The sequence below is a fragment of the Sus scrofa genome, chromosome 9 (genome assembly GCF_000003025.6).
Source record: "Sus scrofa isolate TJ Tabasco breed Duroc chromosome 9, Sscrofa11.1, whole genome shotgun sequence".
NCBI classification, from domain to species: Eukaryota; Metazoa; Chordata; class Mammalia; order Artiodactyla; family Suidae; genus Sus; species Sus scrofa.
In genome coordinates, this window is record NC_010451.4 from 44293131 (window position 1) to 44310423 (window position 17293).

General features: G+C 40.5%; 1 protein-coding gene across 1 annotated transcript in view; it reads right to left on the reverse strand.

Annotated features, from left to right (window-relative positions):
- Positions 1–17293, reverse strand: part of SIK3 (SIK family kinase 3) — a 248463-nt gene that overhangs the window by 69904 nt on the left and 161266 nt on the right. Inside the window, 1 exon segment of the mRNA XM_021062877.1 lies at positions 6025–6186. Coding sequence (XP_020918536.1) covers positions 6025–6186 — 162 coding nt within the window.

The window sequence follows — 17293 nt, forward strand, 5'->3', positions numbered from 1 at the left end:
TATTCAAACTATTTCACAATCTAGAACGGAAATCTCCCCTTCCAGCATTCTCAAGTATGACTCCCCTTCTTGAGTCTTCTCTCTAGCCAAGCTTCTCTGCAGATATGCTGTGTACATTCCACTGTGGTTCGTGCTTCTCCAACTCAGTTTCCAATTGTGACCAAAATAAAATCTCAAATTCTCATCAGGTGCACAAGGCCCTACACCAACTGGCCCTGGCCGGCTCTCTCACCCTGTCCTTCCACTTCCCGCCTCATTCATTATCTCCAGCCGCACTAACCATTCTCTTACCGGCCTCAAAGAAGTTAAATCCACTTCACTCAGGCCTCCACACTACTCGTCCTGCATAGAAGGCTCTGACTACCCGGTTATCTTCCCACCAGGCATTCTATCAGATTACTTGATTTTATCACCTTCACAGCCTTGGTGAGCTTATTTGTTTATATGTTTACTGTTTATCTTCCCCCATCACAATGTTAATTCCAAGGAACTATTTTACCTGCTGCTGTATCCCCAGGGCCTTGATCAGTATCTGCACATAGCAGGTATTTTATTTACATCTGCTGACTAATCCTACTGACTTCTCCACAGCTAGCCTCAAAGAATTCTACTGATCCTTCAAGACTCACCTCAAGTGTTATATTCTCAAAAAGGTCTGTCTGTCCTCATCATCACTGTGTAAAGTTATTACACAACTTATTAAGCACCTGTCATAAAACAGGTATGTGCAAGGCAGTGTGGGTGAAACAAAATCAGCATATGGTTACAGTCCCTGAGGCATTTACAATCTAATGCAATTTTGCAAACTAAAGTGGTTTCTCCATCCTAAGAACTACTGTGGTAACTGAACTACACAATAATGAATTGTAACGTGCTTTGTAACTGCTCTGTAATATCTCTTCTATTGTATCAAATTTATCATCTCTTCTATCTAATTTGGTAGCTGTTGAACATGTTGTCACCCAGGGATACAGGCAATATGCTGAGAGAGCTGGCTGTGCCCACCCCAACCTTCATCTGCACATCTGAGGCATGAAAAAGTAAAAGATTAGAGGAAGAGTTCCCTTTGCGGCTCAATGGTTAACAAATCCGACTAGGAACCATGAGGATGCAGGTTCCATCCCTGGCCTCGCTCAGTGGGTTAAGGATTCAGGGTTGCCATGAGCTGTAGTGTAGGTCGAAGGCGAGGCTCAGATCTGGTGTTGCTGTGGCTGTGGCGTAGGCCGGCAGCTGTAGCTCCAATTAGACCCTAGCCTGGGAACTTCCACATGCCTCGGGTGGGGGCCTTAAAAAAGAAAACAAAAATTTTTTAAATAATAATAATAAAAGGTTAGAGACCAAGAATCCTATTCTTTTCCCAGCTTGAACTCTCTAGAGGAAAGAAGTTTGCATTAGTGCTCTTTATAGGAAATTCAAAGTTTCAGCAAGTTAATGGCATTTTGGAAACTCTAAGGTTTTCTATACAACCTATATTTGTGTGTAAAATATGATAAAATTAAATGATACATGCAAAAATGCTTTACAAAGTACTTTTTATATATGTAAAGCATAATTTCAGTGGTCTGAACATTTGCTGCCCAAATAGACTGTAAGTTATTGAGGAGTCATGTTTTGTAATTTTTTTTTTTTTTTTTTTTTTTTTTTTTTTTTTTTTTTTTCCTGTTCCTTGATACCTGAGCAAAGAGTCTTTGTTAAGAACAGATAAGATTTCAGGTAACTACTACAAATTCTTAGTTCTAGACTTGGTAACTCTGCCTTTCAGAAATAAAGTTCTTTATTCTGCAAACAATCAATGCTTATTCTGGTTTATTAATGATAGAAACATCTTTCAAATAATTTTACAGAAGATCAGCTTGTGACTGCCATTAAAAAGAATTTTTAAATTCTAAAACCAGAAAGAAAACAAAGTATTCACTTGGGCTTCATTCTCTCTAGAAACAGCACTAGAAAAAAATGCATAGGTGAGAATTTAAGCACACAAATTCTTAAACTATGGAATGATATTGAATCTTTTAAGACCTATAACGCTCATGTCCAGGGAACACATACTCTTGGAAGAGGGCTAGCATGGGCATGTATGTATGTATTTAGGAGGCGGCCACGCCTTCGGCACACACAGAAGTTCACGGGCCAGGGATCAAACCTGTGCCACAACAGCAACCCGAGCCAGAGCAGTGACAATGCCAGATCCTTAACCCTAGCCACTACACCACCAGGGAAATCTGCATGGGCTTTATAATAGCTATATTTTTATAGTAATACCAAGTATTAAATGTAAATTGTCACATTGCTTCATATAAAATGTAAAAATAAATTACTCTAAACACAAACATCCCCAGAACAAGTTATTCATCTACATTTGAATAGGATTCTTAAGTTTTTATTAAAACCACTATGTAAACATTGGCATAAGGAAAACATGAATTCCTTAAACTTCCTAAACTGTATTTTTATTAATTCCATAATTTGCTACTATAACATATGTGATAATTTAAAAATGAGGTGCTTAAGACTAACTATATATATATATTTTTTTGGGGGGGGGAGGGGCTTTTCAGTGCTGCAACTGCAGCATATGGAAGTTCCCAGGCTAGGGGTCAAATCGGAGCTGTAGCTGTTGGCCTACACCACAGCCACAGCAACTCAGGATCTGAGCCACGACTGGAACCTACACTGCAGCTCATGGCAATGCTGGAGCCTTAAGCCACTGAGTGAGGCCAGAGATCAAACCTGCATCCTCATGGATACTAGTTGGGTTCATTCCCTCTGAGCCACAACAGGAACTCCCAAGACTAACAACATCTTAAATTAAAAAAAAAAAAAAAAAAAAAAAAAAACTCCTTTCTCTCTTATGTGTTTCTGTCATAATATAGTTCTAGCGTACTGAGATTTATAATAATTTTTTCATCAAAAAGACTATCAAAAGATCAAGGATCTGAAACTTACTTTTAGCTTTTAGAATAAAAAATGGATTTCATTACTTATCTGACTTCATCCTGCTAGAACCATCCAACCTACCTCTCCAAAATTAGTCATGCTGTAGTCACTTTCAACTAGAAGCATTTCTCCCATTGATCCATCAAGTTCAATGCAGACTTAGAGGATAAGAATGGGCATTCTATCTAATTTATGCGTAAGAAGGGAGGTTCAGGCAATGATTGAGAAACTGAGTAATGACAGCATGTAGGAAAGAATGCAAAGACAATGTCAGATATACTGTAGCAGGGCACAAAACTGTAAGAGCTCATTGATTCTTTGCTTTGCTCTGAAAACAAATAATGAAAGTGCAGACTTTAGGTAAATGAAGTAAAAATCTTGTCAAAGTGTATGTACTAATACAGAGAGCCCAAGGCTGGCTGCCAGCACTCCTAGGAGTCCGTAATTACACACCAGCAGGTACAGACTCATATTGTGACTACACGGATTTGTTTTAACTATTAACAAAGAAAGGCGGGAGTTCTTTTGTGGCACAGCAGGTTAAGGATCTGGCATTGTCAATGCAGCAGCTTGGGTGCCCAGGAACTTCCACAGGCCATGCGTGAGGCCAAAGAAACAGGAACGTTTTAAAATCTCCTTACCCAAGTATTTGTCAGTACAGTTTCGAAAATCAAGTATCACCAACCCCTGCACCCTCCTGCCTTTTTTTGGGGTGGGGGGAGGGCTGTGCCTGTGGCATGCAGAACTTGCCAGGCCAGGGATGGAACCCCAGCCACAACAGTGATGTGAGCCAGAGCAGCGGCAATGCCGGAACTTTAACTGTGAGGCCATCAGGGAACTCCACCAACCCCTGCTTTTATACTTGATTTCTCAATACAAAAACTAAAAGCCATACAAATTTCCTTTAACTAAATCAAAATGGTTCTGAATTCAAAATCAAGAACCAAGGAAGCATACAAACTTTTTCAGTCTTTGATCAGTGGAAGTAGAATAAGACTGCAGCAGAAAAAGAGGGCCTTCTTTTAATTCACTACCCAAATCAATAATCCAAAGAACCCTACAATAACAGATGTGGTAGGCTGAGTAAGAGCCCTTCAAAGATTGCCTTGTCCTGATTCATGGAACTTGCGAATGTGTTACCTACTTCTGCCAATGTGATGAGGAGGTCATCCTGGATTAACCAGCAGGGCCCAATGTAATCACAGGGTCCTTCGAAGAAGGAAGAAGGGGGATCAGATTAGAAGTGGGAGATGTGACAATGGAAACAGGAGGTGGAGGAGTGATGTGAGGAGAGCACTGGAACCAAGGAATGCAGACAGCCTCTGGATGCTGAGACGAGCAAGGAGATAAATTCTCCAGAGCCTCCAGATGGAACCAGTCCCACCAATACTCTGATTTCAGCCCCACAGGACACATTTCAGATTTCTGACCTCCAGAACTATAAAAAGATAAATTGGTATTGTGTCAAGCCACTAAGTTTGTGGTAATTTGTTACAGCAACAATAGACAAGTAACACAACATTTTATTACACTTTTAAAGACTGTAAAGCTTAGTAGGTGTTACTACCATTAATTGCAGTTACAACGAATAATTATAAAAGAGGGCTTGAAATTGTCAGACCTTTCCATCCTACCCACCTTGTGAGAACTGTCAGCATCTAGAGAGCTTTAGAGAATATAAAATATACATAAGGGCAAAGGCAAAACATGAATTTATGTAAGATAAAGCAAGCATCTAATTCCTGTCTACTACGTACTGAGCAAACATAGGACACAAAGAGCTTACAACTGTAAAAGTTCTAATCAGTCCAACTTAGATAAATAAAAGGCTAGGTGACATTCCAAGGATGTAAAAGTAGAACCTAGAAAGTGGGCAGAGTTACATTCACAAAAGAAACTGTGAGAAGAAATCACCAACCTGCAAGGGTACACATAGGGTACTTCAACCTGTAATATAAATTTGAACCGTCAATTCCCACCTGATTAAAGAGGGAAATCTTAATGTCATTTTTTTCCCCATGGGCCATGCTGGTGGCATGCAGAAGTTCCTGAGCCAGGGATCGAGCCCGTGCCATAGCAGTGACTACAGCCACTTGCAGTGACAACAAACACTGGATCCTTAACCCGCTATGCCACCCGGGACCTCCAGGAGGGAAATCTTTAGAACTGCTTCCTACCTAGGCTTTTAAATTCTAGCTACGCTTCTGTTTACTACATGAGACTCCTTTCCTATGCACCTGGGGACACACAATACTGAAAACTGACAGAAAACAAAAATGGTTTACTTTCATATTTATAGCTTCTATATAGACTGCAGTCACTTTCTTCTATCAATAGGTGGTGAGCTTGCATTGGTTAGGCAAATGCTGGCAGTTTACTTAAACTGAAGTGTGAGTCCATTGAGGCAGATGAGCAGATGATTGAACTCTGAGGATAAAAAGAGATGGACTGCCTTTAAGTCACTGTAAGGTCTATTCTTCCTAAATGACCACAAAACCACAGCCTTAAGAATGAGCATGCTCTATATCAGCAATGACACAAATCAACCTTTTCAAGTGAAGGTGAGAGGGCATACAGTACTCTCAGGTTTTTTGGTTTTACTTTATTTTTTATTCCTTACTTCTTCTTCTTTCTCCCCAATGTAGCCACATCCAAAATGCATGAAAAAATAGCACAGGAGTTCCCATCCTGGCTCAGCGGTTAACAAACCCGACTAGCATCCATGAGGACGTGGGTTCCATCCCTGGCCTTGCTCAGTGGGTTAAAGATCTGGCGTTGCCGTGAGCTGTGGTGTAGGTCACAGACATGGCTCGGATCCTGTGTTGCTGTGGCGTAGGCTGGCAGCTACAGTTCCAATTCAACCGCTAGCCCGGGAACCTCTATATGCTGTGGGTGCGGCCCTAAAAAGACCAAAAACAAACAAACAAAAAAAGCAGAAATGTATTTTGAAAGCGTATTAATTTTCAAGCAACATACACACAAAAATCCTTTTCATGATACTTATTTCTGAATAGATGGTTCTTGCTTTAAGAACCTTGAAGGAATATCTTCTTTATTCCTATTTCGCATCCTCAGCATGCTTCTTACCTGCTATTTTGATATTCAGATTGGCGTCTAAAAGCAAATTTTCAGCTTTTAGATCACGATGAACAATGTTCCGACAGTGACAAAAATAGACGGCTGCAACAATCTGTTTGAACTTCCGACGGGCCTCCTTTTCTGCCATTCTGCCATGGGCCACCAGGTGGTCTGCAGTGAAGAAGAACACTGTCAGTTCTCGTTTTGGACAGTGGTATAATTTCAAAAGTAGCTGGAAGGAGGGATGCTCAGAATGTGAATGAGTCAAAGAAGTGAAACAAATAAATGGAAAACAACATACAGTCCTGATTTGCATCTGTAAAAATTCATTAGTACTCAGTACCCAAACTCTATTAAGTATAAATTCCATTACACATACATATGCTTAAGAATACACTTGCCTGACCATAAGAGCCCTGAGGGACACACGTAATGGTATTCTCCAAGTGTCAGAACACTCAACACCTTCCTGCTCATATCTAAGTTGCAAAAGATTATAAACACGCAGCAAACATGCACATGGAGATAAGTATCAGCAATATTTCCTGTGCTAAAGAGTGAGTCAAAAAGCAGAGCCACAATAATCAATCATTTTAGGAAAGGGTAGAGAAAAATTAGTCATTGCTAAGGGGGGAAAAACAAGCTTCATACAGGGCTGCTTTATACAGGGCTCTGTTTAAGCTAATATCTCTTTCTGCTCTCTCAAAGTTTTACAATTTGACATAAAAATATGCTTAATTGGTGACTATTCTCTGGAATGCAGAGTAATGTGCCTGCATCTTTACATTTATTGTGCTTACTAAATATTTTTAAAACTGTTATTAATATTTACAACTAACATCAATAGAAAACCACGTGAAGTTTCTACTACTTTTTTTTCTTTTGGTCTTTTTAGGGCCGCACCCACGACATATGGAGGTTCCCAGGCTGGGGTCTAATAGGAGCTGTAGCTGCTGGCCGTGTTTACACCACAGTCGCAACAACACCAGATCCAAGCCTTGTCTGCAGTCTACACCATATAGCTCACGGCAACACCGGATCCTTAACCCACTGAGCAGCAAGGCCAGGGATCGAACCTGCAACCTCATGGTTCCTAGTAGGATTCGTTTCCACTGCGCCACAACGGGAACTCCTCTACCACTTTAAATGAAATAATTTTATTGGCTATGTTGCTAAGATATAGCAAAAGAACTTACACGTGATAAACTTTACAATTCTATAAATCAGGCTATTATATTTAAAAATGAATTGATTGATACATAATATCATAAGTTCTTTAAGTACTTTTTCCTAATAGTGGCAGTAGGTTTGTATTGAAGCAATGACATACATATCCATAACCCAGTTCATCTAACAACATAAACAGGTCATGACAGCTGATGGGATTAGACATGTCAGCAACACAGTTTGCTCTGTTTGAAATTTCTAAGTCTCATCAGCACTATCCTTAAACTGACTGATCTAGTTGGGGAAAAGACACACTTGCCATCATGAGCATCCTGAGAGAGTGGAGCAGTGGAAAGTTAAACAACACAAGTATTTATTAACAGTAGTCAGTAATACCAGGAGTTCCCACTGTGGCTCAGTGGGAATGAACCCAACTAGTGTCCATGAGGATGCAGGTTCAATCCCTGGCCTTGCTCGGTGGGCTAAGGATATGATGTGGCCATGAGCTGTGGTGTAGGTCACAGACACATCTCACGTCCTGTACTTCTGTGGCTGTGGCAGAGACCAGCAGCTGTAGCTCTGATTCGAACTCTAGCCTGGGAACCTCCATGCTGCAGAGTGACCCTAAAAAGCAATAAATGAATAAATAAAGGGGGAAAAAAAGTAGTTTCAGTCATACCACCCAATTGTTTGGGGACTATCTTAATCACCCACAGGACCAGTCAGGTATATATCTCTTCTTCATCATCACAAAGAGGAAGTTTGAGATAAAACATATGCTCTAGAAACGACTGCCAAGATAAAGATCTTAGAACAAGAAATAAGGGAGGGGGGTCTGAAGAAGGGGAGCTAAAGGACAATTCATCCACATAGTAGATTTTTTAATAAATCAAACTACATTCTGACCACAAACTACATTCTGTACACTGGAGACCAAATACTACAGTAATTTTACAACCATGTTATAAGTAGATTGTTTTAATCAGTAAAAACACCCCTCTCAAAGGAGCTGCTAAAATTGTTAGTTATCAATAACCACACACAAGATCTTTGAAGTATCGCCCTCAGAAACAATCATTATTACAGCCAAGATGACCAATTTAATTGACAAAAAGAGAGAAAAGAGTAAGTCTTTAGCTTAGATGTTAGAAGGACTGAGCCAGAGCTTTCTACAGGAGTTTAGAAGTGGGGAAAAATGAGCTCACACTCTAGTACGTTTAGGCTTCTGGTGAGATCTGTCAAATGCACTTTAAACAACACGAAGTCCCTAACTAGGGACAGCGAGTGAATACAAGCTGTTAAGAACTGGACATCCGTCAGATGTGGACACCATGCTTCATTTTTAACAGGCCATTCTCTAACAGTGCCTGCTCCTTTGACCCACTATTTCTCTTAACCCAAAGCCTAATTATTCTAATAATATGTTTTAGCTGCTAAACTTTGTCTAATTAAAGAGCTTTAAAGAGACAGCTTTTCTTGAGAAACATAAAAATAAACCCTTATGAAGGTTTACCATCAGAAGCTCATTTGGCCAAACCACCCATTAATTAAAATGCCCAAGAGACATTCATCTGGCAGTAAATACTAATTACCAGAACACATCAAAGAGTTTCTTAAATACAACAGAATGATTAATTTAACGATTTCTAAAATAAGTGATTTTCTTTTATTTAAAAAACCCTTTATATTTTCTAAGTACTTTGTTTTCTTAAAATGATTGGAAAGTTCTCAAAAAATGTTACATAGGCCAGGAGCTGGTGGAATACAGCCTAGTTCTATTTTATCTCTTCAATGGCACACCGGTTGTCCTTGGACCAATCATTTACACTGCCAATATCTCCACCTCTTGATCTGCTAAATAGAAATAAATTCTGTTACACACTATGGCCAAAGAAAGAATGGCACATTTGGGAATAAACTCATACTCTGAATTAAGAGTTATCATACATGATATAACTTTAACTTTCAAGGACATTTGAAAAGCTTTTTTTTGTTGTTTTAAAAAAAAAAGCTATGATACTATGCAAATACTATTTCAGTGTTTGATTAATAGATTGTTAAGGATCTTTGCTCAAGATTTCCTAGATTTGCTTGAAAATATTATTATACACCAGTTGTCTCTGCTATATAAGTCTGGTTAAAAGGTATCTGAAATAGTATAGTGGATACAAGAGCTTAAACTATACAATACTTTCCCTAAAGATACCTACAGTATCTCCATAGCTATGAATATAAAGAAGATAGACAATTCATTTTTCTTAAAAAATTGTTGGCTGCAAACATCAGATGACTTTCCTAGCCATGTGTCTGACGTTCAGGTTTTCTCATCTTTGCGAGTGTTGTGCTTTCCTCATATATAGGACCTTCATACTAGCTCACTGTCATTCAGACTTTAGCCTCTGCTTTTATTTTTGCCCATCTTATTACCTCCAATCCCATTAGTTTGCTTTCAGTGTAAACCTACAGGGTCTAGTGGGTGTGCCAGGAAGCCAGCAGCTTACAGTGGTTTTTGGTCCCTGCTGAAATTGCCTTTCAGCTGCCTGCTGACAAATGGCTGCTTTATGTTCATGTGTGCTCCATAAGGCGGGCAGCAAAAATTCTTCAAGCTCAAATATGTTTAACTTTCAACGAAGAAACCCAGAGCAGCAGCCCAGCCTGAACTTCACACAAAGTCACAGCATTAGAATAAACAGTGGGTTGATTTCAGAAGGCAAATGAAATAAATAGCTCCAGAACCACTCAATATTCAAAGTAAAATATATGCTGAAACTTGTCAGGATAAAGCCCAGTTGCAAGGAACTCTAAAGAGTCCTGCTTCTTCCGGGACAGTTCAGTGAGCTTGTTCTCCTAACTACTGGGCGAGGTGCCCTCCACATCTCCAAACCCAAAGATCCCAATCTATAGCCACCACCCTGGCTTCCGAGATTCCTGCCCCGACCCCACCCCTAGACTGTCTAGACAATCTTCAACCCATCACAGTCAATCTCCTCTCACCACCAATTAACTACTTAGCTATTTAGCTGTCACTCTACCTCTGGGGCAAATCTGGTTTTCCCCTATCACGACTTTAATCATTTCAACCCAGTCTAGGATGAGGTGACTCTCAATTAAAAGGTGAAAATGGTTCTCCTGTTTTCAAGCTCTTATCAAGAGTAAGGAGTCTTGGAGTCTTGGAGTTCCTGTCAGGGCGCAGCACAAAAATCCGACCTGAAACCATGAGGGGTTCTATTCCTGGCCTGGCTCAGGCTCACTGGGTTGGGGATCTGGTGTTGCCGTGAGCTGTGGTATAGGTCGAAGACATGGCTCGGATCCTGCATTGCTATGGCTGTGGTTGTGGTGTAGGCCGCAGCTGTAGCTCTGATTCAACCCCTAGCCTGAGAACCTCCATATGCCTCAGGTTCGGCCTTAAAAGGCAAAAAAAAAAAAAAAAAAAAAAAAAAAAAGAGTAAGGATTCTTAAGTTCTCTTTCTCACTTTTCAATCGCCATAAATCACTTGGCACTGGATTTCTAAATCTTTTTTTTATCCACTCTTCCTCACAAAATAAAAAGTATTGACACTAAGGGATTTATACACCTCATAAGGAGTATGTCATTAGAGTGGAGGGCATGAATTCTGAAGTTTCACACGTATCAGAGCATCGACATTTATAAAGTTAGCTTCAGAATTCACTGTTTGTAATTTCGTCTCAATCTGACTCAAAAAGAAATATCTTGTGGTACATTTAGATGCTAACCTTTCAAAGAGCAAAAATACACATAAGGCAGTCTTAACTTCCCTAGACCAGCTTCACTGGTGTGTCAGAGGCATGCCACTAATGGGGTAGTGGTGGGGAGCCAACATTTCTTAAAATAAGTCACTTTTCCACTATAAACAGACAGTGCCTCCATTTGTCTGCTAAGTCTACGACTCATAACTGATCCAAAACACTAGCTGAAAATGAACATACCCTGACAGCGGGTCAAGCAACAGGGCAGAAACTTTTCATTTTTCATGATGAAGAGAGAACCCAGGCTAGAATGGGGAAAAGGCAGCTTGTGTGCTAAGCTTAGGTGGCTACCTGAAAACATTTCTGCCAATTCCAAGCTAACCACCGCTAGCAGTTCTTTGCTTTGCCACTCAATTCTATCATTTCTTCTTTCTACACCCATGGAAACGACTTCCTGTTTATCAAACAAATGCTTCTTTCCAAAAAAGCCAGGGTGAGGCCAAGATAACTCAGCTGCCTGGGAACAGGTTAACAAGAGTGCACTCACTTTAACATCACACTGCCCCTAACTTTCAGGGGCCCCAAGCTGCCAGTGACCAGAGGAAGAGGGCTTTTTATTTTGTTATTCTTGCCAACTACCTCATACCAGGCTTCTTTATTTGTTGCTGCTTCTTATTACAATTGCTTTCCTTTATCCTTCCTGTGGTCCAGGCCAAAAACCTTGCTGTCATTTTTCATTCACTTTCCCCAACACCTCAAATCCGAGCCAGCAGCAGATTTTATAAACTCTGCTGCTAAAATATATCCAGAATTCAACCATTCCTCACACATCTTCCCATCCCACTCTAGTGCCACCAACCTAGCCCAATGGCCATTCTCTCCGTCCTGGATCATTGCAGTACCCTCAGATTATTACTCCTTACCAGCCTCATAGATTCTGCCCTTGGCCCACTGCGATCTACTCTCAAGATGACAGCCAGAGTAATTATTCTTTTTCGTTTTACTTTTTATTTTGAAATAATTACAAATTCACAGAAAGTTGCAAAGATAGTACAGAGAGACCCCATGTACCATTCATCCAGTTCCCCCCAGTGGTTAAATCTGACATAATTACAGAATATCAAAACCCAGAGTTTGACACAGGTTGTGTGTGTGTGTGTGTGTGTGTGTGTGTGTGTGTGTGTGTACTCTTCTTTTTATCACATGTGTAGATCTGTGGACCTACCACTATTTGGAGTTACTACTGAGTATTCTTGCAGGCATAAAAACAAAACACACACACTATATGTGTTTCCGTCTAACCCAAAAATTACTTTTTCCTTCAGAGTTGTGAGAAAACACAATTCTTTGCAAAGCACAGTCACAAGACATGCTTTAGTTCTAAAGGTTTTTTGTTTTTTGCTTTTGTCTTTCTGTCTTTTCTAGGGTCTCACCCACAGCATATGGAGATTCCCACGCTAGAGGTCTAGTCGGAAGTGTAGCTGCCAGCCACAGCCACAGCCACAGCAACATGGCTGTAACCTCCAACACAGCTCATGGCAACGCCGGATCCTTAACCCACTGAGCAAGGCCAGGGATCGAACCCGCAACTTCATGGTTCCTAGTCAGATTTGTTAACCACTGAGCCACAAGACGAACTCCAGTTCTAAAAGCTTTAAACTAGAACTATTTCTATTCCATTGCCTCTTTACTACATACAAGAGTACTTTATGGAGTTCCCTTGTGGTGCAGCAGGTTAAGGATCTGGCATTGTCGCTGCAGCAGCTCAGGTCACTGCTGTGGTGTAGCTTTGATCCAGGGCCTGGGAATTTCCACGTGCTCTAGGTGCCTGGTGGGGGGAGGGGGGGAGAGTGCTTTGCATGTGATGGATACTTAATAATTACAGATTAATTCAAGGAATATCAATTGGAAGAAAACTATAAACTTTTATAAAAAACATTTTAGGAGTTCCCGTCGTGGCGCAGGGGTTAACGAATCCAACTAGGAACCATGAGGTTGCTGGTTTGGTCCCTGGCCTTGCTCAGTGGGTTAAGGATCCGGCGTTGCCGTGAGCTGTGGTGTAGGTTGCAGACATGGCTCGGATCCCGCGTTGCTGTGGCTCTGGTGTAGGCCGGTGGCTACAGCTCCGATTCGACCCCTAGGCTGGGAACCTCCACATGCTGTGGCAGTGGCCCAAGAAATGGCAAAAAGACCAAAAAACAAAAAAAACAAAAAAAAACCATTTTAACCTTTCATTTTGCCACTAACAAAGCTTTTTTAAACTAGGCACTGTTTATGTTAAGTCTTTTTAAAAAGCATGCCATTCTTTTGATAAAAAGTCTATTACATTAATGTATAAAGGAAGATTTGTTTTCTGATAGCTACTTAAAAAAATTCTTCTAGACTAAGCATAAGCCAAGAAGCCAATGAAACAGGATGCCATATAACAGGCCTTTCAAGAATGTTATTCAGACTTTTTAGATGAAGTACAAATGTTTCTCACATTACACCAATATACTAGCAAAGGTGGCTCAGCGAATTTTGTAATACAGAGGTTCTTCCCTGCTTCCTAGAATATTCTGCAGGCTCCTAATCCAGCTCATTCTTTAAAATCCAGCTCAAAGTCCATGTCTCCCAAGTCTTCCCTAACCTACTCACCTACTCTGGAAGAGCTGGTCCATAATTTATCATGGCATTTAGTCTACATACCTCGGTAACATCAGTGAACAACCGAATTACAGTTGTTTCCTTTTTTTCCTTTTTTAGCTGCCCTGGGGCATATGGAGTGTTCCCGGACCAGGGATCAGATTCTACCCATAATTGTGACCTAAGACGCAGTTGCAGCAACACTGCATCCTTAACCCGCTATGCTGGGCCGGGGACTGAACCTGGGTCCCAGAACTCCCAAGACACCGCCAGTCCCGTTGCACTACAGCAGGAACACCTACAGTTGTTTCTTAACATGTGTATCTCCCCCTCTAGACCACGGATTCTTAGTCCATGTCTAGAGGAAAACCATTCATGGATGGTTTTCCAGCCATGAATCTCTGTGAGGTATAGGAAAATACGTATAGTGTGCTTCTATTTGGGAGGTGAGGAAGAAGAAATACAAATATGTATGTGGGTACATGTGTCTATATTTGTTTACATTTTTAACAGAAGTAACGCTAACTGAGAAACTTCTTAAAATGGTTACTCGGGGGATGGAAAAGAGGTAGAAGCTAGATTTCCATGAACATACTGTTTGAGCTTTAATCCTGAAAACACGTAATGTCCTAAAAAACTCATACAATTCAGAATTGAATCAAATAGAAGAAAAACTTCTAAAAATCGAAAGCAAACTGGGAAAAAAAGAACCTCATCTAAGTTAAGCTGTGAGTTCTAAGTTAAATTAGAAAATAATTTAAGTGACGCTATTTTTTAAGTGACAACATAGTATTTTGGCTCTGCATCTACATTTATTTATTTATTTTTGCCTTTTCTAGGGCCGCTTCCACAGCATATGGAGGTTCCCAGGCTAGGGGTCTAATTGCAGCTGTAGCCATCAGCCTACACCAGAGCCACAGCAATGCAGGATCTGGGCTGCGTCTGCGACCTACATCACAGCTCACGGCAACGCCGGATCCTTAACCCACTGAGCAAGGCCAGGGATTGAACCCACAACCTCATGGTTCCTAGTCGGATTCGTTAACCACTGCGCCATGATGGGAACTCCTGCCTCTGCATCTTTAATGGGCTAGATCCTAAGGACAAAAAGAACCAGTAGTCTCCTTAATATTTGTAATAATATTGGAATTACTTTGAATCAATCATGTTCTCACTCTCATAATAAATATGTGATTATGTTAAAGTCATTTGAAACCACAAATTTCAGCATGAAAGAAAGGGGATATAAATACATAATATTCAAGAAGATAAAACACTGAAATCTTAGATTTCAATTGGAATATTAGTACAAACTTTTGTTTTACCGTTCTATAAAAAATACACATTTCTGGAGTTCCTGTTGTGGCTCAGTGGTTTAAGAACCTGACTAGTATCCATGAGGATGACAGTTTGATCCCCGGTCTCGCTCAGTGGGTTAAGGATCTGGTTTTTTTGTTTGTTTATTTTTGTCTTTTTGCCTTTTCTTGACCCACTCCTGTGGCATATGGAGGTTCCCAGGCTAGAGGTCCAACTGGAGCTGTAGCCACTGGCCTACACCAGAGCCACAGCAACGCGGGATCCAAGCCACGTCTGCAACCCACACCACAGCTCACGGCAATGCCAGAGTCTTAACCCACTGAGCGAGGCAAGGGAACAAGCCTGAAACCTCATGGTTCCTAGTTGGATTCGTTAACCACTGGGCCACGACGGGAACTCCAAGGATCTGGTGTTGTTGCAAGCTGCGGTGTAGGTTGCAGATGCAGCTCGGATCTGGAGTTGCTGTGACTGTGGCATAGGCTGGTGGCTGTGGCATATTTCCTACCTTTGTGCCCTGCAAAGGCCTCTAAGGCAATGACAACCCAGTAACAATATAAGCATCCCTAGGGAACACACTGAAGGAACCAGAGCTCCCAGGAGAATTGTTCGATTCCAGGTCTGAGACAGGAAGTGTTCAAGATAAGCCTGGGACATATTAACTAAAGCAAGGAAGCTATTAAAGATGATTGGGATCATAGCAAAAGGACATAGGGGTCAACTTAAAGAGGCTCTGACTAGCTAAGTGGAATAATGTGAGCATTAAAAAAGTAATAATTCAATGGACCAAAACACATCAGATGTATTAAAATCTATAAGTTCAGGAGTTGCCTGTCGTGGAGCAGTGGAAACTAATCCGACTAGGAACCATGAGGTTGTGGGTCTGATTCCTGGCCTCGATCAGTGGGTTAAGGATCCGGCGTTGCCGTGAGCTGTGGTGTAGGTTGCAGATGTGGCTTGAATCCTGTGTTGCTGTGGCTGTGGTGTAGGCCGGCAGCTGTAGCTCCGATTTGACCCCTAGCCTGGGAACCTCCATATGCCAAAGGGGCAGCCCTAAAAAAACAATAAATAAATAAATAAATAAATATTTTTAAAAATCTGTAAGTTCATAATGATATTACAAAAATAACAAATAAAATCAATTTCACTGGTCACCACTGGTGATTGCTAGGGTATCAATTCATTACTATGAAATTTAATACATAAAGGAAAAGAATCAATCATTTATTTCGTCTTCACTACAGTTTCTAAATAGTTTACAGGCAAAATTTTTACAGAAGAATCATAGGTAATAAATGTAGAAAGAATAAGAAAATTTTAAAAATCACCATTTTTCAACTTCTAATGAAGTAATGTATCTAGGCAACTAGATAAGAGTGACTAAAACATTAGGTCAAAAGCAGATGGGAAACTATAAAAACTTTATAAAACTTTATACATCACTAAAAATGGGAAAAACAGACATTACATAAACCCTTAAATGACGCAAGAGTTAGACTATGACAAATTCCTCCCCTCGTCTCCACCAAAGTAACCCATATTTAACCAAACCACTTCACAAAATATAGTGAGTCAAAGGAACGTGTTGAATGATACAATAAGGATCCAAATGCAGAATGTAGGAAGTTTTACAAGACAATCCAGTTTCTTCAACAAATAGCATAGAAGAAAAAAGTGTGTGTTTACAGAAAAGAGGAGTTGTAACAAACTATAAAAAACTTAAGACATTTATCAACTCAGTGGATATCTGGACTTTGTTGCATTGTGATTTGAAAAGCTATAAAAAGATGTTCTGAGACAACTGGTTGGAGAAAGCTATGAAACATGTCCTGCTTATTAATTAATTTTGTTGGGATTAAGCACAGTACTGTAGACTTAAGTTTTGATTACAAAGGAGTAGCTGATATTGGATTTACTCTCTCTCGTTAAGCAACTACAAAAGCTGGACTATTTGCAGACCTTGGACAATAACCAACAAAAGGCTATGATTCTCCAGAGAAAGAAAGCACAGCAGTTGAGCCCCATATGCACTCCAAACCACAACCTATGGAATCAGAGCCCAAGCAAAGAGAAGTAGGTTAGGAGAGAGGAAACAGATCAGGGTTAGGAATTGGTAAGGTAGCTAAGATTTGGGCGACAGGATAGCAGAGGATAGAGAAGCAGAGGAGGAACATAAAAAACGACCATAGAAATTCTGATCAGGACTTCACCAATTTCTAATTGCACATGTACAAAACAGCAAGATTACAAAAGGGCTAGCACTAAAAATTTGCTGGAAGGACGAAAACTAAAGAGAAATTGTTAGTGGTTATACAGTGCTCAGGAGATGATGGAGTTCAGATACAGCTTACAAGTGAAGACACTGGTGATATTCTGTATCGTTGAGAGCCTGGAAGACAATACCCTAAGAGCAAGGGCTGTGCCAAGGGAGTAAGGGCAAAATAAAACAGAATGTTAAATAAGC